General features: G+C 38.4%; 3 protein-coding genes and 1 long non-coding RNA gene across 6 annotated transcripts; 3 read left to right on the forward strand and 1 right to left on the reverse strand.

The window, feature by feature from the left end:
* Nucleotides 1-110: 110 nt before the first annotated feature.
* Nucleotides 111-5,051, reverse strand: LOC108960192. Of its 3 annotated transcripts, none has more exons than XR_005550841.1 (3): nt 4,830-5,051; nt 577-735; nt 111-407 (listed from the first exon to the last, which is right to left on the reverse strand). It is a non-coding gene; the product is annotated as an uncharacterized LOC108960192 (long non-coding RNA). The 3 variants fall into 3 exon arrangements; XR_005550842.1 differs by lacking the exon at nt 111-407 and adding an exon at nt 1,876-1,985 and having other exon boundaries at nt 448-735; XR_005550840.1 differs by lacking the exon at nt 111-407 and having other exon boundaries at nt 460-735.
* Nucleotides 131-3,674, forward strand: LOC108956581 (disease resistance protein RPV1-like). Its single transcript, XM_018866242.2, has 3 exons — nt 131-770; nt 910-1,188; nt 1,605-3,674. Exons 1-3 carry the CDS (start codon nt 165-167, stop codon nt 3,258-3,260), a joined length of 2,541 nt encoding a protein of 846 aa, XP_018721787.2. The 5' UTR covers nt 131-164; the 3' UTR covers nt 3,261-3,674.
* Nucleotides 5,052-14,824: 9,773 nt separating the features above from the next.
* On the forward strand, nt 14,825-18,170 carry LOC120293894 (disease resistance protein RUN1-like). Its single transcript, XM_039313687.1, has 5 exons — nt 14,825-15,072; nt 16,367-16,915; nt 17,440-17,618; nt 17,769-18,005; nt 18,103-18,170. Exons 1-5 carry the CDS (start codon nt 14,825-14,827, stop codon nt 18,168-18,170), a joined length of 1,281 nt encoding a protein of 426 aa, XP_039169621.1.
* Nucleotides 18,171-18,830: 660 nt separating this feature from the next.
* On the forward strand, nt 18,831-20,904 carry LOC104446959 (disease resistance protein RPV1). Its single transcript, XM_018874305.2, has 2 exons — nt 18,831-18,953; nt 19,303-20,904. The coding sequence occupies exons 1-2, from the start codon at nt 18,831-18,833 to the stop codon at nt 20,902-20,904; spliced, it is 1,725 nt and encodes a 574-aa protein (XP_018729850.2).
* The last annotated feature ends 2,101 nt before the right edge of the window (nt 20,905-23,005 follow it).

Below are 23,005 nucleotides of genomic sequence, written 5' to 3' on the forward strand. Positions count from 1 at the left end.
TCAAGCTTTCACGATGGAATTAATGACATTGACGATGGGATCAAGATTATTGCACAGCGACTTTCTAACAGGAAAGTCTTCATCGTTCTTGATGATGTGGATGAGGAACAAATCGAGAAACTAGCCATCAGGCACATTTCCTTCGGCTCCGAAGCAGAGTTATTATGACGACAAGGAACAGAAGCATCATAGAAGCTAATCGAACCTTAGAGTACGAAGTGAAGCCATTGGATTTTGTTCAATCGCTCAAGCTTTTTAGTAGATATGCATTTGGAAGAAATTCTCCTCCAAATGATTATGTCAGTCTTTCAAAACAAGTAGTTTCTACTACTGGAGGACTTCCCTTGGCTCTTGAAGTCATAGGCTCATTACTTTGCCGCCAAAACAAAGGCTTATGGATAGGTGTACTGCACAACTTAAGGGAAATAACTCATGAGAAGGTCCAAGAAACGTTAAAGATTTGCTACAATGCCTTGAGTCATGAGCAAAAACAGATATTTCTTGACATCGCATGTCTTTTTGTGGATGAAGACAAGACAAATGCATTCTACATGTGGAAAGATTGTGGGTTTTTACCAGATTATTCAACTCAAGTCCTTGTCTGCATGTCCTTGATAAAGATAACTGATGACAACAAATTCTGGATGCACGACCAATTGAGAGATCTCGGGAGGAAAATCATCTGTGAAGATACAAGGCTGATGGATCCAAGAAAGCAGAGCAGGTTGTGGATTCCTGAGACAGCCGTTAAAATCATTAGAACAGAAGAGGTGAGACCATATGTTTGACTGTCGAATTCCATGCTTCTCTTGATGGTTCATTTATTAATTGGGAGCCCTTTTTAATAGGCAGAGAGAGGATGAAGACTTTTTTCATTTATTCTTATGCTACCTTACCATTGAATGACAGAGAAAGGAGACCATTGAAGCAGTTTGCTTGGATGGAAATGCACAAGAAATCTATAAAAGCGAAGAGTTTTCAAGACTTCCAAACATAAGGTTCCTCAAATTACGTGGGGGATACTTTGTTGGAGACTTTAAGAAGCAGCTTTCAGGGTTAAGATACTTGTCCTGGAATAGGTGTCCTCATCAGCTCTTGGCCATCAATTTTCATCCAAGCAATCTTGTAGTTCTCAACTTGTCTTATAGCGCCATCGCGGAGGACTGGGCTGGATGGAGTCAAATTAAGGTATAGTATGTTGCTATTTGTTTATCTAGATCTCAATTGATTATCTCTCATAGAGCTTTTTATTTTAATTTTTGGAACTCCTATTGACTATAAATTAACTACATAGACTATAACATGTTGTAAATAAAATACGTTGTGAATGGAGTAATCAAGTCCATTCACAACTAACACTAAGCTGGTCTCATAATCACGGCCATTTTCGATTATTACGTATTCCGGGGAAGAAGTTGAATTGATATATAGGTGGATATGTGTGGATCAAGTTGGATAGGAGTTCATACTAAAATGATTGGGTCTATGGGGTTTAAAAGGCAAAAACGAGTCAACCCAACTACAACTCAGTTCCAACATAACCATTCATTGCCTCTAAATTTGAATGGAATTTCGCCATTACTCTATTTTAACTATTGTAACAGGTTGCCAAGAAGTTGAAAGTTCTGGATCTCTCAAACTGCAACAACATGACTACGACTCCAAACTTTTCTGGTTATTTGAGTTTAGAGAGATTGATCCTAAAAAATTGCAGAAGACTGATTGATGTTGATGGTTCCCTCGAAAAGCTCAAGTGCCTAATTTTCTTCAATGTGGATGGGTGTACAAATCTTACGGAGTTGTCTGAAGGAATCGGACAGTTGGAGAAACTCGAGTACTTGTATTTAGGCAACTGCAGAAAGTTGAGGAAGCTACCTGAATCATTTGCAAGAGTGGCATCACTGGTAGAGTTGGATCTCTCATATACGGCCATCACAAGATTACCTGTCTCCATTGGTAACCAAAAGCACTTATCCATACTTAAACTGCAATCAACACAAATCAATGAACTTCCTAGTTCTATTGGAAATCTAAGGGAACTTAAGTCTCTCTTTCTATCAGGTACCAAAATAAAAGCACTTCCTAGCTCCATTGGGAACTTGGAATCGCTACTCGAGTTGGATGTCTCGGGAACACGATGTTTGCGGTTACCCGAATCTATTGGAGGCCTAAGTAGATTGAAAGTCATCAATATTTCGAATTCTTGGATAAGGGAGTTACCGAGGAATATTGTCATGCTAAAAGAGTTGGAAGAACTACATGGCAGGGATTGCCTGTCTCTAAAGTGGGAAATTCCTGAGGGCATTTCCGAATTATTGCTTTTGAGAGTCCTTGACTTGCAAGCAACTCGTATTAGAAATGTTCCAGCGACAATCCAACTACTTCCTCAGCTAGAGAAATTGAGTTTATGGCAATGCAGGAAACTTGAAGTATTGCCTAAACTTCCCACAAGCTTGATAAGCCTAAGCTTTGGATCCAGTTTGCTCCAGTATGTCCCGGATCTTTCAAACCTAACTGAATTGGCGGAATTGAATTATGGTGGTCATGATGAGAACTGTCATCCTTTGTTCATCCAAGATGGACCATGTCGACAATCTCTTGTGTTCCTTCCACCATCTCTGTCGATATTGTCACTCGAATATCATGAATTAAAAACCAGTTTGTCATTTCATTGCGACTTGAGAAACTTGACTCGTTTGCGTATTTATCAATGTCGTTGGAAGGAAGTTCAACTCGATGGGCTTGAACAGTTGATTGAATTCGAAGTGGAGGGGTTAAAACTCCTCGAGAGATTTGCTGGCCTTTCGAGGTTGAAGAGGTTGAAACTATGGAAGCTGATTGGTTGCCCAAATCTAACTGCGATCCAAGGTCTTGGTTCCATGGAGTCGTTGGAACAATTGGAAATAAAAGAATGTCCTAAGATTGAAAGTCTAGATGATCTATCGAATTTGAAAAAGCTGGAGTACTTGGTAATTCGAGGATGCGAAGAGCTTCCGGTGGTTAAGGGACTGGATGAACTAGAGACTCTCAAAAGATTGGATTTTAACCGTTGCAGGTCATTGGAAAGTTTTTCTAATGTCTTCAACTCGAAAATACGAGACAGGTGCTGCATAACCATTTTCAACTGCTCAAAGTTAGTAGATCCTTCGTATGGAGGCTTGGTCAGCTCGTACAAGCAATGGAAAGACCAAGAAGTGTACAACAGGGTTCGTAATCAGTCCAGCCAGAATTTATTGAGAAATCTTTCTACAGGCGTTTGAAGCAAATAAGATCTACCCAAGCAAAGAAACGATTGATCTGAAGAATGGTGATACTTGGATGTTTCTTACCGGTTATTTCTTGGGAGTGGTTTGCAGGATAGACTCCATAACTTGTGATCTGTCTTTAACAGGATAGACTCCATAACTTGTATCTGTCTTTAATCATGAGTGTTCATCATAATTTGGTGTGTTGTCCTTTCCTTTGAGCTTGCACTACGTGCATTTTCAGTTGATCAAGTCCGGTCAATCAAACCGGGCATTTGTTGACATCTTCATTCATAGATTGCTTGTCATCCCATTATCATTTTTGTGAAAATTTATGTAATGCTTTCAACAATGTTTTCAGTTTTCACCGCCTAGAAAGGCATGTACAAGTCTTTTAAAGGCTAAAAATTCAAATTTAATTGATGAGAATCGAGCGACTTTTTATTTATATCTTCACTATTTTCTCAGAAATATCTTCAATTGTGGTATGTCAGCAAAAATCAAGGTCAATATCAGTTCTGTCGGTCAATACCATATTTGATGACTGCAGACAATGGGAACATCATGATCAATCTTTTCGAAGAACTTCTCTACAAGTCTCCAACTAGATGCTCTTGCTCTATATAATTTTAAGAGGGCTTTATTTTGTTTGCCACCAGCAATCTGTTTATGCTGCTCGACCAGCACTATTTTGCCCACTCTACCCATGACGTTAATCAAGAGAAACGAATTGGGTAAATCTAATACTCAAAGACTTTGAAATGAACTGCTACAAATAGTATATTTATCAACAATTTATAAATGCTGTGACCCTCTTGAGCAAGCCAAGCGATTTTATCCGGTTGTTGAATAGGAACGTGCAATCACTCTAAATCGAGGTGCTTACTCTTACTTGGTGTGGTTTTCTGAAAACCTAACCATATGCAACGTTGGGAGATATATTCGAATGATTAACGAGATAATTTTACCTAATGGAAGTTGCCACTAATCTATTGAAATGGGTTAAAAGTCAAGTAAAATCTCATCCTACAAAACAAGAAATTTAGAGTCGGGGACTTGATTGTGCTAGCATTTGGTTAACCTCTTTCGGTATTCAAAATTGTTTTATTTCAAAGACATGAATCATATGGTCTTGTTGGTTTTAGTACCCTACGTGCATCCCAAATTCTCATGCATAGTTAATTGCGAAAGCACAACTCAATCAAACATGATAAGAATCAAATCGTCGAAATCAAAGTCGAACCGAACAAATCAGAGCATCTAGATTGAAGGACTCTATAGAACGGAGTGGTTATCATGTTGCAAGGTCAGTAACATTCAAGTCGGACCAGTAACTTCCTAATTGATCAATGGTGAGAGTAAATCAATATGGAGGTCACTGAGGTAAATCATCGAACAGGTGACATACATTACAGTCGAGGGGCTTCGGCGCACATTTAAAGAAATGATTCGCTTTTAGATCATCAAATCAACAACGATAAAAGTTCAAATTATCAAAAACAACTTCGATCACAGTTGTCTATGTAGATCTCAGCCTCTGCTTCGCGTGAAGAGCAACCGAAACAGAGCATAGACGATAATTACCTTGAAATTGCTGACGTCCACCGCAAAGAGCGATCGGATCAAAGGGAGACATCATCCATGACGACGAGGCTGAGGATCAGAGATGACGACCAATGAACGAATAATCTTCAAGCACTTCAAACTCCCTGGCCGAGAAACAGGGGCGAACAGAGGAATTACCACCGTGGCCGAACCGGCGATGGCGGAACTGCTACGGGGCGGCGGTTGCTGGCGGATACGGGATCGCTGAAGGGAACGAAGATGAAGAAGTCCACTTGGACCTGATCAATTCATGGGCTTAATTAACTGGGTCGAATTAATGGGCTGTAGTGAATCGGGCTTGGTTAAGCTGATGTGGGCCGGACCAGGTCCTTTAGAAAAAAGACCCAATTGGACTGGGGCTCTGTCCCTTTTTTATTATTGAACTTTATTATTTTTTTAACAAAAATTCATTTCCGTTTTACCTGCAAAAATTCAGATGTGGACAATATAAAACTTAGTTTTTTGATCATGCATTGTGCACAATTTAATGCATTTTCCCCGTTGTGCATTTGACTTATGTTGATAATGGTATTAACCCAGCATGATGGAAAGTTATCTCGGCTCATTGATTGGACAAAGGGTGAAAGAAAGTCTCATGCACAAATGTCTTTGATGATGCTCACGCATCACTTATTAACACACACAAGAAGTCATATCGTTTCATGTTGGGGAACTGGCAAGATATTTTGTGTAACGGTTAAAGTTTGTGATAACGACCTATGATGCAACAAGCCACTTAAACATGAGTATATCTAATATTTAAGTGCTAAATAGGATGAGACGTAGTCATGCAGGCAACGTGATCGATGCGACCGACATACAAAATTGTGATTTTTTGACATGTTCTTCGTGCTAGTAGGAGTTCATGGTCGTAGCAAGTTTCCAATTTCACCACCCGCGGTGTGTGTATATAATGCCTTTAGGACGATATCAATTTGTTCACGGCTCACAATCGCTAAAAACAACACGAGAAACTATCTGAAATTTTAATGAGAAGACAATATAATATAAACTAGGTGCTATTGGGGAGACTATAATGGTGTCTCCATTAGAAGCTGACATGATTTAACTGTTCTCTTGTCTAGCTTCACCGGAATGGTGCAATCTTCCATTGCTCTATTGCAGAATTAATTAATTTTTCTCAAGTGTATCTATGCAACCGTCTAACGATGACGATTTTATAAGAAGAGGAATTCTGGATCAGCTTTATGGATCTAGGGTTCAGCTCATCATCGAATTCACAATAAAAAAAAAAAAAAAAACTCGTTTTACGTTGTTTAGAGAGCTTTTATTAGAACCCACCAAACTTCTAGCGATCAGGGCTTTTGTTTGGCCTTTGTAGAAAGTAAGAACAACATTTTTGCTTTTCCGCCAAATTTTGAATTATTATTCAAATGTTAGAAAATTGTGAAAATAATTATAGGTGCATGTACATGTCAACATTTATATTATCAAAAGTTTTGATCGCAAAAGATTAAGGAAAGGCAGAGTGTGAGCGCCGCAAAAATAAGAAAAATAACAAGCAAAGAAAAAAATATATAATAGTCACTCTGAACAGACGTAGGAAACAAATTAGCTAATAAATAAGAAAATTTACTCATCAACTAAAAGAAATAGAATAACCTTATTCTGAAAATACTATCTGTAAAAGTTCTTGGTTAAGGAAATAAAACAAAATGCCTCGTTAAAAACAAACAAAGCATAGTCGGGGACCAAAAGGGAAATCCTGGAAAAACCAAGGACTAATATTGTAACAAGAAAACTAGCATAACGTTGGTTTGTCAAAAGTCAAGTCTACAAGGAGCGGGGCACATATCGGAAAAACACTATAGGGACCAACTATGCCATTATAATGAAAATATACCAAAAAAGTCATAAATTTATTGCATTTGTACAAATTTAGTCCTAAACATTTTAATTGGACTAATTTAATTCTAAATCTTTTCATATTAATACCAATTGAGCTAATCCAGCCAAATTAGGGCGGAAATTACTCATGTGGACATTTCTACTTAATACATCATTATTTTTTCGAATTTTTCATTAATTTTTTTTCTTTTTCCTTTTTTTTTTCCTTCTCTTCCTCCTTATTTGACAAAAACAGTATTTGGGGAGACACTATTTCATTATCCTTTTTTTTCTCTATAATCGACCCTCATACCATTTACTTTCTATAATCGTCCCAAGCTTATGAGAACGATATTAGACTCAAAGGTGTCAAGACTATACTTTTAAAGTGAAACTTCAAATCGTAATTAAGACGTGAAATTATGACGAGAGAGGTAATTATATGCCTAAAAGCTCGGTAGACCCTCCCGAGCTTGAAGTGCAAATAGGGGAGGCTATGCATGTGGTTGTTTTCTTGATCTTAATTTGTCTAGGCCTAGTCCATTTTATATGTAAAAAGTATATATATTTATGGAAAGATACCATCAAAAATCCTAAATTATACACACTGTGGCACAAATACCATTTTTTTCTAAAGATTAAAGAAAGAATAAAAGGAAAAAAATTAAAAATTTTAAAAGGCAAAATTTGCCTTCAAGCCCTTTTTTAAAACTGATATGGGCACTCCCCATTGCTGTCGTTGCCCCACCAGTAATGGGGCGATGGCCACAGGCGAGAGGGGCTCCCTCCCACCTTTGTTTTCCTTTTTTTTTTTTAATGAAAAGAAAAAAAAAAAGATTAAAGAAAGAATAAAAGGAAAAAATTAAAAATTTTAAAAGGCAAAATTTCCCTCCAAGCCCTTTTAAAACCGGATATAGGCACTTGCACTTATTTAAGAAAATAAAGGTACTTCGGGCCTTTATTTGAAATAATATCAACTTTAAGTCTTTATTTAAGAAAATAAAAGCATTTCAAGCTTTTATTTGGAATTTTTCCTATTTTCAATGCAAGTGACACTTTGGAAATATCTAGGTGCCTAAGGAATAAGAAATGCTATGTAGAGATCCCCTATCTCAAGGAAAATTGCAATTCATTTTTTACAGTACAATTGAAAAATATCTCAAAGGAATAATTAGAAAACTCCAAGTGCCCGAGTCTTGCTATATTTCTAAAAATAATTTCTAATTTTTTTTAAAGAATTCATTATATTGAATTTAAGTATAAATTTTCCTCTAAATATGAGAATACTTTCTATTAAATTCATTTTCTTAGGCAATCTAAACACTGAAAATTTTTGGAGAATGTTTTTCAATAGAAATATTTTCGCAAAATAAATGGATCTTAAGAAATATTTTCAAATGTACTGTGAGTTGCTGAGCTAGTCTCCTCCGCGGTATAAGGGCTTGGCTCTCAGGAGTCGTTCGAGCACGGGGGATCCGTGGTGGAGTCCTCGGTTACCAAAAAAAAAATGCGGCTTCTTAGATTTGACATTAAGTTCTTCTACAATAGCTTACTTTAAGTTTTCCTAAATGGAAAATATTGTGATTATTTAAACAAAAAAAGTATCCATTAATTTAATTGTTGAGATATCTAGAAATTTGAACTTTTAATGCTAATGCTAATACAAAAGCAACAACAGGAAACAGGAAAACTTGTTAATCCAACATTCTAGCCGCACAGAGGGAGAGAGGGAGAGAGAGAGAGAGAGAGAGACGCGTAATTCCTAGTGGAATCTTCTTCTTTTTGTAATCGAAATAAATTTTACCTTAAACGACAACTCTGCTAAAAAAAAATTAAGTCAATTCTGCTCTAAATTTGTTTTCTTTGTTTTATAAAAAAATCAACTTTCACTTAAATCTTAAATCTAGTTCTGTTGACTTGAAATTTTAATTGTCCAACATGACTATTCCACATCAACAATAAATTCACATCACTTGCTAGCTGAATTTAAATCGCTATCCATCATCTTCTTTTCTAAGCTACAGCTTGAAAAATAATGGTGAAGCTATTTATAGTCTTCTTCACTTCACCAGCAAGTCAAAAAGATCTCCGAATTAAATCTCTGTGGCCAACCTCCACTATTTCGTCGTAATATGAAGTTGTGGACATGGATCAGCACCCATCAGGAGACGCCATAGACAAGATCCGCCAAACTCATGATCAAAACCTTATTTTTTAGAACAAGTCCAAGCCCTCCCTTGAAACTTAAAATTTACTTAAAATGGACATTGATCAATCGATCTCATTTAATATATAAATTGATTTTGTTCATAAGTATGATGAAGGAGAATCTAAAGTTGTGCCCTACCAAAGTACTTATCACAATCTATAAGATCTCAAACTTCAATTAACAGATGCAAGATTTGAGATTCACATAAAATTTATGATTTTTATTAAAAACAAATGTTCAGGCTAGAATTGCGTGTGTGTGTGTGTGTGTTTTTTTTTTGGGGGGAGGAATTAACTCTTTAATTAGTTTATCATATGCCTATAATAATTGAAAATGGGTAAAAATAAGAAATGCTATCCAAAGATAGTCACCCTCTCTCAGACCCCTGGTCTAAACACGCCCCTGCACTGATTGAGAAAATCGCACCGCCGCCAATCAAAATGATGAAACGAGAGACCAGAGGAGCTGCTGACAATCACGGACTGGGCCCCTCTCCTTCCGCCCCGCGACGCGGGACCAGACCCTCCCAAAGAGAAGAAAGAAAGAAAAAGATGGTCTTCCCATGATGAACTCGATCGACGCTTGTCCTTGCTTTGAGTGACGCGCTTTAACTGTCAAAGCTTTGTGGGTGGGGGGCGGCGAAAAAAAAAAAAGGTTGTCCGAAAAGAAGATTAATTTAAAAATAAATAAATTGATTCGTCTGTCATCCAGAAAAGGGCAAAAAAGGAAAAAAGATGAAAACAAAAGCGACGTACGCCCATCCCTATGACCAAATCAAGATTCGCAGCGGATGACGGACTCTTTCCCTCCCTCCTTCCTATCCTCCCTCTCCCCCACAAAAAGAGAAGAAAAACCAAGCCGGGGATCCGTCCTTTTCATCGTTGAATGAATATACCATAATGGCTCTGGCACGTAGATCGGAATTTGCCAAACAAGCGCTCACCATATTCGGTAGACGAAAGAAAATTGCAATTCAATCTTGCACTCGGTCAAACATCTCGTGCTCGTTATAACTTATACCCCCACCATTTCCACTGCTTTTGCCGGTATGTCCTTTCTCACGGGTGCACACCTTTTTCTTCTCTCTGTTGCTGTGCTTTTAACCATGCCAGGCTACGTCTGCCTGCCAATGCCCTTTTTCTTTATTTTTTAAATTTCTATACATTTATTTTTTATTTATTAAAAAAATTTAATGATTTTTTTAAAGTAAGTGACACTTTTGGAAAATCTACCTCTATGAGTACTTGATTCGCGTCATGATTCCTTTTTTTTTTTCTTTTTGTTTGTTGCTCGCTTGTGGACTCATGTTGGGAAGGGGTGAGCGGTTCCAGGTTCCGGTTCGGTTCTGAACTCGGAACCTACCCTCGGCACAGGTTCCTCAAAATGAGGAACCTGAAACCTACCCGTGGGAATCGAGAACCTGGAACCTACCCCCGTCACAAGTTCCCAGCATTTCCAAGTTCCAACAGTGTTCTTTTTTATTTTTATTTTTTTTTTTTTGTTATTTTCATATTTAAACTATAACATATGCGCACGTTACCAAAAAAAAATATAACGTACGCGCACGTTACCAAAAAAACTATAACGTATGCGCACGTTACCAAAAAAACTATAACGTACGCGCACGTTACAAAAAAAAAAAAAAAAAAAACTATAACATATGCGCACGTTACCAAAAAAAATATAACGTGCACGCACGTTACCAAAAAAAAATATAACGTATGCGCACGTTATCAAAAAAAACTATAATGTACGCGTATACTACACGGTAACTTCCCACATCTTAGCAAACATACTAATGCCAATTGTCAAGAATTTAGACATACATAATCAAAACTAATAAGAAGTTTCTAAAGAGATGAAAAACCAGAAGTGCCAATAAGATCTCAAATTTTCATCTACTCCATAGTGTGAACTCTGCAACATTTCCATGCGATTCCTTTGACACAGCAAAACCTTGCAAAGACATAAATACAAATCAATCAAAATCCTAAGTAAAGACACAAAAAGAAAAATCAATATCGATAATACTCCATGAAGCATGCCATTTTGCTCATCTAAAGGCTCCTAAATTTTTTGACAACATAGTTCAAAAATTCAATGTACATAAAAAGGAGCTTGCATTAAAATTACGATAAATAAAGTTGCTTATCAATAAGCCAACAAAAAACATTGCTTGACTTCTCAACCGTTGGATCCATTGCAAGTGCAATACCACCAACTTTATTTATCGATCATAATCTTCGCATTAAGACCAACCATATCTGAAAAAAAGAGGAAAAGATTAAATAAAATATTCACTTATCAGATATACAAAAAAAAAATTATAATATATAAAGATATAAACATTACTTACCCAACTCAAATTGTTCTGCATTCTCAATACACTCTTCAACATCAAGCGGTATACGAGCGACTCTCAACCAATCTTGAGTGCAAATCAAAGCTTCCACTACTTTTGGAGTTAAAGAACTCCGAAAGCCATCAAGCACACGACCCGATGTACTAAAAGTTGATTCTGAAGCAACAGTAGTTACAGGAATTGACAAAATATCTCGAGCCATCAAGGAAAGGATCTTATATTTTGAGCCATAAGTCTTCCACCAAATCAAAATGTCAATACCAAGATCCTTTTAATTTTTTTCTTGAAGATACTCATCAAGCTCGGACTTGTTGCCATCGCTCCCTTGTTCATTCGAGTAGAAAAACATTTTCTTCCAATCTTGGGCGTTATGCTTCTTTATTCCTTCGCTACCACTTGTATCGGTATTGGAATTTGAACTACTACTACTTACACCCAAATTATGGCCACCAAAATCTTGATCACTTGAAGTAATAGCATATTGCTCATAAAATTCATACAAACGCTCCAATGTATCCTTCACCTTGTAATGCATCTCTTTAATTTTCGATTCATCATCATAAATTTGTCCATACAAGAAACTCACATAATTTAACTTGGCTCTAGGATCTAACACAACCGCAATCAACACCATCATATTCACTTTATCCAAGCTTCCATAATATTTGTCAAATTTTTCTTTCATTTTCACACCCATATCTTGAAGCTTAGGATTTGAAGCATTGATCGCCTCTTTCAAATTTCTATACAAAAGAGCTATCACTTCAAAATAATCATTTGAAGTAACATATGAAGTCCCAGACATCTGATTGGTGGCATCATAGAATATTTTGAGAAAATCCGAAAGAATAATAGCATTTTCCCAATCATCTTCACTAGGAGTTTCATAATTAAGCTCACTTACAAAAGATGCATCGTGATCTTCCATCCTTTCGAAAGCTTTTCTAAACTTTATGGCGGTCTCTAACATGAGGTAAGTGGAGTTCCATCTAGTGGCGACATTAAGAACTACCGAACCCTTATAAGTGATCTTTTCTTTCTCAATGTAAGATTGAAATACTTGGACTCTTGTGGGAGAACTCCTTACATATCTAACCACATTTCGAATACGTGCAATTGAGTCACGTACCATAGTCAAGCCATCTCTCACAATCAAATTTAATATATGAGCTGTACACCTCATGTGCAAAACACTACCATCTAATATCAACGACTTTTGTTTCGAAAGTTTATCCCTCAAATAGCCAACTACAACATCATTCGAGCTAGCATTATCCACGGTAATTGTCGACACATTTTTTTCTATTCCCCACTCCTCAATACATCCCTCCACCATTTTTCCAATCTCCTTACCTTTGTGACTATGCATCACCACAAAATTGATGATTCTTTTATGCAACTTCCAATTTTTATCAATAAAATGTGCAGTGAGACACAAGTAATTCAGATTTTGATTGGAAGTCCATGTATCAGTCGTGAGTGCAATCCTAGAATTAATCTTTCCAAAATAATTCTTTAAAGAAGTTCTTTCACATAAAAACAACTTAATGCAATCTTTTGCCACTGTGAAACGTGATATATGTTTGAAGAGAGGTTGTAACTCACTAACATATTCACGAAATCCAACACGCTCAACCAAGGAAAAAGGTTGCTCATCAAGGATGATGAACCGAGCAAGCATTAGCCTACAACGTTCTTGATTAAATGCCCATGTTGATAAGACGCTACCAGTACTAGAATCTCCTCCTCCATTGCCAGCCGTGTTGACATTATGTGGTACAAAAAATTTCTGCCTCTTATCTAGATTACGGGGAAACCTCTTGCATGTGAGAGTGCTTCCTCATTGCAGAAGTACCGTTAGCAACATGGTACTTAAGCATTGACCCACAATGAATGCACTTCACTTGATATATGTTTCCATCCTTATCACTAATTTTCGAATAATGATTCCAACATTCGGATGTATGTTTCTTATCATGGAAAAGATAAGAACCGGATACCTTATTTGTGGCACTCGAGGTAGGGGGTGCTTCTTCTTCAATTTCATCGTTAGAAAACTCCAATTCTGTAATCGGAGTCATTTCCTCACGTCCCTCCACCTCCATTGATATGTTATCTTGATACATTAACTTTGCACTGCACAACAATAATAGAATATAATTAGAAATTTCAAAACAAATAGCAAAGTAGAAAGTAGAAATAAAACACCACTATCACTAGAACAAGAATGTCTAGAGGTAAAAGTTTTGAAAACAATTTCGATTAAACCCCTAAATAAACTCAGAAAATTCTGAAATTTGGACACGTTGTATTTAAGACCTAGAGGTACAAGTTTCATGAAGAAATCGTAGTCCAATTCATTCTGGATTAAAAGATAAAATCGATTTACTTTTCCTACTCTCTACTTGCACAGTTTTGGAAACATTTTTGGTTAAATAGGCAAATGAACTAAAAAAATTACGAAATTTAAATATGTTGTAGGAAGACATGAAGAGATATTTCATGCAGAACACATTTCCAAAAGAACCTCATACAAAATGATATAGTCCACGCATTGCAACTTACAAGATCCGAACACATCAGATTGCACAGTTTTAGAAATATTTCTGATTAAATACCCAAATGACCTTCAAAAATTATGAAATTCGACTACGTGATAGCCAAGACCATAAGGTAGATACTTCATGAAAACATTGAAGTCAAATTCGTCCTAGATAATTAAATATGGACGGTTAAAATTCCTGTTCGTACTACCGTAATTCCAGATCTAACCATCTCCAAAGGACAACGATTTCACCTACCTATTCTTGTTTGTTTTCTCTAAATTTTTGATATGTTGTACCTCAGGATGTCCTTTACAACTTTTGTTAAGAAACCAAAGTGAAATTTCGACAAAAAGGTTGCCTTACAGTCCATGCATTCATCAAGGGCCGGTCCCAAAATCTCAAGATCCAGTCTTGACAGAAGCATACCGAAATGACAAATACGCCTCTGGATGTCAGCCGATTAAAACAATAACGTACTCAACCACTAAATCCCCAATAACACTTGTCTTAAACCATAAGCAGTCCAAAGCTATATGCTGTCTCTCCCATATTTGCCACTGCTTAGTCTAATACATCTATTCAAAATACAGAAATTGAATGTGTCGCGACTCTCTACACAACCTACAAGTGCTCGACTCCCGTTTCCCATCGAACGAAAGCTAAACTAACTCTCAACAGCTTTGAAAAAGGCGGTGATGGTGGTGGGCAATCCGAGTGTGATAAGAACTACCATTCGGATAATACTCCACCGGCGGCGCTGTAGACAGGGCCGTTCAACCGCAGGCACAAGGGCTTTGAAAATATTACTCGGGTGAGCTCGATATTTACTGGTCTGGTGAATGAGTGCCATTGTGACTTGAGCCACTAAATCCCATCCAAGGGTTTCGATTTTTCAATCGGGCAAAGCTTCATACAACACACTCATCCCCAAGGGAGAAAGAGAAGGGATAAAGAGGGCTCACGTATTTGAAGAGTGGCTGGAGCTCGTCGTCGAAGAGATAAGACGAAGATGAGGAGCAGGAAGGAGGAAGGAGGAGCTCGGCTACGGGCGACTGGGCGGTGCGGCGCGGAGATGGCCGGTGGCACGGAGACACGGCGGTGCGGCGCGGAGATGGCCGATGCGGCGCGGAGATGGCCGATGCGGCGCGGAGACGCGGTGCGGCGCGGAGATGGGCGGTGCGGCCCGGAGCGGAGATGGCCGGTGGCGCGGAGTGGCCGGTGGCGCGGAGACGCGGCGGTGCGGCACGAAGATGGGCGGTGCGGCGACCGGGCGAGTCCGAGAGAGAGAGAGAGAGAGGGGTGGCTACGGGCGTTGGGCGTCGGGCGAGTCGAGAGTGAGAGAGAGAGAGAGAGAGAGAGGGGGGGAATCGCTCGAGTCTACCCTAACTTAACCGGTTCGGTTCCGGTTCCAAGCGGAACCGAACCGAATCGGAACTCCCGGTTCCCAGAAAAAAGGAACCGGAACCGGAACCGGTCCCCCTTGGAACCGGAACCGAACCGGACCCTCCTCCGGTTGGTTCGGTTCCCGGGTTACCCGGGAACCGTGCTCAGCCCTAATGTTGGGTGCAATTTATGTTCCAAAATCAATTTTTGGGTAAAAGTATATTTGATGACGATACAAAATTTTTATTCATTTAATAACGACACAAAATTGAACTTCACTGAAGTTTAAAAAACTAGGGGAAAAAAGATTGAGCCAGCTCGGGTTAACGGGGTTAGTTTTGGCCCTGATTAAGGAGATTTCAAGTTCCAAGATGGGGGCCTATTTATCCTGAAACTGATCACTAGGTGCAAAAGCACACCCAAAAAAAAAAAAACTCTGAATTTTCACATCCGAATTCAAAGAATGAAAACAACTTTTTTGCTTTCCCACCTAATTTTGTAATATTCTTCAAATTTTAGAGAATTATGAAAAATCTGTAGGTGAATGTACATGTCAACATTTTCACATAAAATTTTTAATTGCATAAGTTTAAAGACAGTCAAGTTGCGAGCGTCGTAAAATTATTAAATAAACAAAGACAAAATAAAAAGTCACTCAAAACAAATCTAGGAAATAAATTAGCAAGTAAAGTAGGGAAAATTGAATATTCAACTTAAATAAATCTAATCGTAAATCTATTAAAATTTTTGATTAAAATCCTAGAGTTACGTAAATAAAATAAAATTGCAATCTCGATTTGTCCGTGATCCATAAAAAGACAAAGCATAGTTTTAGAGTTGACGCAGACTCGAATATTTTCGGAAACATCAACTAATCCTCAATATTTTTATTTTTTCTCCAGTGAGAACGAAACTTGTATTATTGCGAGTTTGTCGAAAGTCACTTTAGGAGTGGAGCACACCGTAGGAAAAAGCTGTAGGGACTGATTCCGCTTTTCTAGAGTTGACGTAGACTCGAAATAAATTTCAATTTTGGACTCTTAAAGATAAGGCAAACGAAAGTACCAGGAATGGAGGTCTTCATAATGTAAACGAAAGTCAGCAGTGGCTAGTATTTCTTTTTAATTTTTTATGCAAATGCAAAGGGAACGAGCCTTTCATTGATCAGGCGATCTGAGAGAGCAAACCCTAAGGCGAAAATGCTTGCGAGAATGGATAAGGAAAAGAGCTCGAAGGCTGGAACGAGTGGCGGTGAGTTATCAACGATTGACTATGAGGTCTTCTTGAGTTTCAGAGGGCCGGATACTCGCCAAGGATTCACGGATTGCCTTTACCATGAAATGCAAGAAGCTAACATCCGTGTTTTCTTCGATGAGGAAGAGCTCCACGTCGGCAAAGAAATAGCTTATGAACTACCGATGGCTATCGAAAAGTCGAAGATCTATGTACCAATCTTCTCCAAAGGTTATGTTTCAAGTCCCTGGTGCCTTCGCGAGCTTACACACATGGTGGAGTGCACGAATACCAAACCTTCTGAGAAGGAAATCATGCCGATTTTCTACAACGTGAAACCTTTTGATGTTAAGCTTATGTCTCAACTGTACGTCCGCGATTTGAAGAAGCATGAAAAGAAGTTTGGTCGCCAGATGAGGCTAAATTGGGAGGATGCCCTCAAAAGTGTAGCTAAAATCAAAGGATGGGAATTGAAAAGCCAAGGGTATGTGGGGTCCTACCGTTCTCCGTGACTTTTGTTTTGGACTTTCAATGTATACCCAAGCTTGCTTAAGATCTCGTTTTGGCGACCTGTAATTGAATGAAAACCAAGTGTGTTTTGAGATCTATTTTTGGTAATTATCTCGTTCATCCAAACCAAATAAAGTAAGAATCTGTTATTCTTTTCATTGATAGATGTAATTTTCTATATTATTGTGTTCGTAAATTGGGGATTACCTCATTGAAATTGCCTTCTCTCTTTTTCGAGAAATTTTTACATGGTATCAATCACCCTTTCAAGGTGTTGCCATTTCGGAAGCAAATAAAAAATGAAAAGCTCATAATATTCGCTACATGATCATTTGTTTAAATCATAAAGACACCGTGTTCCATGAGCACCTAAGACATCTCTTCCTTTTGGGTTTAGTCGATTTAGTAAGCGTTACTAGCCATGTTGATGCAACCACTTGCCAAGTGTCCTGAATTATTTTCTCAATTTTTGACTTAGATGATTCAATAATGTGGCAGGCACTGGAAATTCATTAAATCAGTGATACGAGAGATTGTGATGAAATTGAAGACAAAAGACAAATATGTCACGGAGCATATAGTCGGAATGGATGATCAAGTGGAAGCTGTTCTGAAGTTATTAGACGTGCATTCTAAGGATATGCACGTTGTTCTAATTCATGGAATGGGAGGAATCGGTAAAACAACTCTCGCTAAGGTTATGTTCAACAAACTAAATCTGCTCTTCAGTCATTGTTGTTTTTTGGGAAATATCCGGGAATCATCATCGCTCAGCTTTGGCCTCATAACTTTACAAAAACAATTATTATCTGACATATTTGGTTCAGGCTTTCCCAACATAATCAACGATGTTGATGATGGGATCAAGGTGATTGCGCAGCGACTTTCTAACAAGAAAGTTTTCATCGTTCTAGATGACGTGGATGATGAGGAACAACTCAAGAAACTAGCCATCAAGCATGTTTCACTCAACTCAGGGAGTAAAATTATTATTACAACAAGGAAAAGAAGTGTCTTAAAAGCCAACCAAACATTCGAGTACGAAGTGAAGTCGTTAGATTCTGGTGAGTTGCTTGAGCTTTTCAGTAGACATGCTTTCGGAAGAAATTTTCCTCCGAATGATTATGTCGATCTTTCGAGACAAGTAGTTTCTACAACCAGAGGACTTCCATTGGCTCTTGAAGTTGTTGGCTCATTACTTCATTGCCAAAACAAAGCCTCATGGATAGATGTGTTGGACAATCTAAGGAAAATACCTCATGAGAAGGTCTTGGACAGGCTTAAGATAAGCTATGATGCCCTGAGTCATGAGCAAAAACAGATCTTCCTCAACATCGCATGTCTCTTTGTGGACAAAGACCAAACGAATGCATTCTACATGTGGAAAGATTGTAGGTTTTTTCCAGATTATTCAATTCAAGTCCTTGTTCGCATGTCCTTGATAAAGATAACTGACGATAACAAATTTTGGATGCATGATCAACTAAGAGATCTTGGGAGGAAAATCGTCTATGGATATACAAGGCTAATCGATCCAAGAAAACAGAGCAGGATGTGGGATCCTTTGTCTGCCTTTAATATCATAAGAATAGAAGAGGTGAAACATATGTTCAACCATCGTAATCTTTGCTTTTCTCAATAGTTCATTTATTAATTAAGAGCCATTTTATAATAGTAGAGATAGAATGAAGACATTTCGTTTGCACTTATACTACTTTACCATTGAATGGCAGAGAAAGGAGGCCATTGAAGCAGTCTGCTTAAATGGAAATGCACTAGGAAGCTATACGAGCGATGAGTTTTCAAGACTTCCAAACATAAGGTTCCTCAAATTAGTTTGGGGACAATTAGATGGAAACTTTGAGAATCAACTTTCAAAGTTAAGATACATGACCTGGCATGGGTGTCCTCAAGAGCTCTCCGCCATCAATTTCCATCCAAGCAATCTTGTAGTTCTCAAGCTTTCTTATAGTTTCATCACAACAGAGTGGGCTGGATGGAGTCAAATCAAGGTATTCCATCATTGTATTTATTAATCTTTATCTCCATTGAATTGTCTCATGTTGTTTTTATGTTTTTGACTAAAATTGCTGTACCATAACAATGTAGACAATAACATGTAAAAAAAATGGCTCATAAATGGATTCATCAAGGCTATTCTACAAGTAAAACTAAGTTGACAAAGCTGGTCTCATGATCAAGGCCATTAAATTAGATTGTGTTGAATTGATTTTTAGGTGGATGTGCGTGGGTTAAATGAGAAAATAGTCAACCCAATTACATCTAGGTTCTAGCACAATCATTTGTTGCCTCTAAATTTGCACATAATTTTCCCTTTATCTCTTTTAGATATCGTAACAGGTTGCCAAGAAGCTTAAAGTTCTGGATCTCACACATTGCGACAGCATGACCAGGACTCCAAACTTCTCCGATTATTTGAGTTTAGAAAGATTGAACCTTGAAAATTGCCAAGGACTTATTGAGGTTGATGGTTCCCTCGGAAAGCTTAAATGCCTGATTTACTTCAATTCGAATGGGTGTACAAGTCTTGGGGAGTTGCCCGAAGGGATCGGACTATTGGAGAAGCTTAAATACTTGTATTTAGGCAATTGCAAAATGTTGAGTAAGCTACCCGAATCATTTGCGAGACTCTCATCACTAGTAGAGTTGGATCTCTCGAATACGACTATCACAAGATTACCTAATGCCATTGGCAACCAAGAGTGCTTGTTAGTTCTTAAACTACAATATAAAGAAATCAATGAACTTCCTAGTTCTATCCGGAATCTACAAAAACTTAAGTTTCTTGTTCTATCATATACTAAAATAAGGGAACTCCCAGTGTCGATTGGGAACTTGGAATCATTACTTGAGTTGGATGTCTCGGAAACGCAATGTTTACAGTTACCAGAATCTATTGGGAACCTAAGTAGATTAAAAGTCATCAACATTTCGTATTCTTTGATGAGGGAGCTACCACAGCATTGTTCAACTAAAAGAGTTGGAAGAGCTACATGCTGGGAATTGCCCGTGTTTGGAGTGGGAAATTCCGAGGACATTTGGAAATTATCGCTTTTGAGAGTTCTGCACTTGGAATTATCCCTTGTTAGAAATGTTCCGGTGACAATCAAACTACTTCCTTGTCTAGAGAAATTGGGATTATGTGATTGCAACAAACTCGAACTATTGCCTGAGCTTCCCACAAGTTTGATAAGCCTAAGCCTCGGATCAAGTTCGTTGCAATGGATCCCGGATCTCTCAAACCTCACTGGATTGGTGAATCTTAGATATGGTGGTCATGATGAGAACTGGCGTTGTCTTTACTCCCTCGATGGTCCATGCCGACAATCCCTTCCACCGTCTCTGTCAACATTGTTTGCCCAATATCATGAATCAATAGCTAGCTCATCATTTCATTGCAACTTGGGAAAATTGACACATTTGTACATTAGTCACTGTTTCTGGAAGGAAGTTCAACTCGATGGGCTTGAACAGTTGATAGAATTTGAAGTGGAAGGATTAAAACACCTTGAGGGATTTGCGGGTCTTTTGAGTTTGAAGAGGTTGAAGCTGTTGAGGCTGAGCGATTGCCCAAATCTCACTATGATCCAAGGTCTTGGTTCAGTGGAGTCCTTGAAACATTTGGAAATAGACAAGTGTCCTAAGATTGAAAGTCTAGATGATCTGTCGGATTTGAAAAAGCTGGAGTCCTTGGTAATTCGAGGATGCGAAGAGCTTCTGGCACTTAAGGGCCTGGATGAATTAGAAACTCTCAAATATTTGGAATTTGTAGGTTGCATATCACTAAGAAGTTTCCCAAATGTACTCAATTGGAAATTATCAGACGAGTGCTCACTAACTATTTCCGACTGCCCGAATTTAAGAGATGATTGGTTTGAAGAGACAGTCAGCATGTACAAGCAATGGAAACATTTGAAATTCAAGTCTCGCCTGTTACTATGATGAGGCGGCCATTCTCTCAGGTTCAATTTCAAGAATTTTCAGCTTCCCCAATATTCAACCCTTGTTATTTTCGCTAGCTATTGCCCAGGAGGTGACTTTCAAGTTAGACACCATAATATATGATCCGGTTGTAATTATTCATGTGTACTGGCTTTTGGGTAACGAGGGTTCGTCATAATTCAGTGTGTCGTCCTTCCATGCAGTTTACATTCCCTGCATTAATTCGACCAAGTCCGGTCAATCAATCACGGTATCTGCTGACATTTTCGCTATGTAGTTTATCTTAGATTGCTTCACATGTTTTTGTCGCTATTATGAAACCTTCTGAAGTGCTTTCAACAATGTACACTCCTTTTTCGTCTTTTTCGTATCCGCAGAATTGTTTTTCTAGCAAGGTTTTCACCGTCTATCAAATTCTTCACTTCTTTCGTTAACACTATACAAAACTAGCACAAACTCATGCTGCGATACATCCTGTGAGTCAATAAGAAAGCTACAAACGTTGGCAGGAGTGCAAAGAATCGTGGCTCATGGCGAATTAGTTCTGGCTACAAGGAGAGTGGAAGTGGCCTGAGCCTATTTTCATGCACAACATGCTTGTTAGTTTTCGCGCACTTCCACAAATTGAAATCAATCTCAATATAATCATATCAGCAGGCTATCATTATTTAATGTTAGCCGACAGTATTAGTAGCGAGTTATTTTTCTGACTTACTAGAAACTTGTCATTTTTTTGGGGTGCCCTTTTGATATTCAATATGTGCCGCATCTTCTAGCTTAATGCTAGGATTACGGGTAAGGTAATGCTAGGGTTACGGGTAAGGCCATGGACAAAAGCATGGGGTCCAAGCAAATTGATGTATCCGAGACATTTTACTGGCTGAGCTTCATCCGATTGCTTTTCCTAAATAAAAGTCATTTCAATACTTGACAAACGAGCAGTAAATAGATAGGTAACCCATTGCATTCCTGAGTTAAAAGAAAGCAACATCACTAATCACCCACTTCTAGTGTCAAAGGTGAAGTGAACATAATTACTCAAATCTCATCGCTCCATCGCTAGCCATAAAAGACAATTGCAATCCTTAAATATCACAGCCCCCTAGACCCTCCTGAGCTCGAAGTGCACATAAACAAGTCTAGCCACGCGGTTCCTCTTTCGATCTCGGCCTATATAGACCTCACCCGATTTTATATGTGTTTCACCGAAAAGGTGAAAAATTAGTATAGAGATGGAAATTGTTGGATATTAGAGTTTTGTTAAAATTTAAATAAAGATATAATAAAAGATAATAAATAAAGCACCCAGCCCATCGGGTCACTAATCCAGCCCATCCATAAAGCCCGATCACTGCAGCTCCAGTTGGGCTCGGCCCACCAAACTCTCTCTCCGTCGCTCTCTCTCAGTTGCTTCGCCATCTTCCTTTCTGGGTGCGTTTGGATGGGCATTGGAGCCGTCTTCTTCTCCGCAACCGCAACCTCCAGGACGAAGCTCCTGTCGCTTTGTCCCTGCCGCAGTCTCAAGCTCAACAGCAGGAACTGATCCATGATTCGCTCCACGTGCGACCGGTACTACTAGGATCTTCCTAAACGAGGTCGAAATCACTCATTCTGACATTGACTCTGTTATATCTTCGAGGTGTTAGGAAGTTATTCTTAGCTATTGATCCATTGCGGCCAAATGGATAATGCTCGGTGACTGTTTAATGACATGCCTCAAAGGAATTGCTTCAATTGACACATGATAATAATCATCTGTTGGTGTCTTCCTCGGCTTTATTCAAGGATCATAAGTCTGGTGCACTTAGGCAGAAGAAGCTGGATAAGGAGATTGAATAGGATTTTGGTCTATCATTAACTGTGGATTTGCATGCTGAGTGTTTTGGTGGACGCGATGAGCTAGAGGGGAACAAAACTTCCTAGGGAGGTCACCCCAAGTCACCCCCGATTCCATGGAGACCACGGAAACCAAAGATGAACATTGGCAAATATAGTAGAAAATTGAGTAGGGACGATATAAATCCTGATTCCAGAACCCTTGTAGTGAAGCGTTCTGGTGATTTGGTTAAGCTAAAATTTGAGTATACCAGCCGTTTTGCTT

The sequence above is a fragment of the Eucalyptus grandis genome, chromosome 5 (assembly GCF_016545825.1).
Source record: "Eucalyptus grandis isolate ANBG69807.140 chromosome 5, ASM1654582v1, whole genome shotgun sequence".
In the NCBI taxonomy this organism is placed as follows: Eukaryota; Viridiplantae; Streptophyta; class Magnoliopsida; order Myrtales; family Myrtaceae; genus Eucalyptus; species Eucalyptus grandis.

Excerpts from the sequence above, each read along its gene's own strand:
- LOC120293894 (XM_039313687.1), top strand. The coding sequence starts at position 14,825 with ATGAGGAGCAGGAAGGAGGAAGGAGGAGCTCGGCTACGGGCGACTGGG. Across the intron at positions 15,073-16,366 it reads GTGCGGCACGAAGATGGGCG|GCGATCTGAGAGAGCAAACC; the intron begins GTGCGGCGACCG and ends TTCATTGATCAG. Across the intron at positions 17,619-17,768 it reads TCATGGAATGGGAGGAATCG|GCTTTCCCAACATAATCAAC; the intron begins GTAAAACAACTC and ends TATTTGGTTCAG.
- LOC108956581 (XM_018866242.2), top strand. The coding sequence starts at position 165 with ATGACGACAAGGAACAGAAGCATCATAGAAGCTAATCGAACCTTAGAG. Across the intron at positions 771-909 it reads AAATCATTAGAACAGAAGAG|AGAAAGGAGACCATTGAAGC; the intron begins GTGAGACCATAT and ends ATTGAATGACAG. Across the intron at positions 1,189-1,604 it reads CTGGATGGAGTCAAATTAAG|GTTGCCAAGAAGTTGAAAGT; the intron begins GTATAGTATGTT and ends CTATTGTAACAG.
- LOC104446959 (XM_018874305.2), top strand. The coding sequence starts at position 18,831 with ATGACCTGGCATGGGTGTCCTCAAGAGCTCTCCGCCATCAATTTCCAT. Across the intron at positions 18,954-19,302 it reads CTGGATGGAGTCAAATCAAG|GTTGCCAAGAAGCTTAAAGT; the intron begins GTATTCCATCAT and ends ATATCGTAACAG.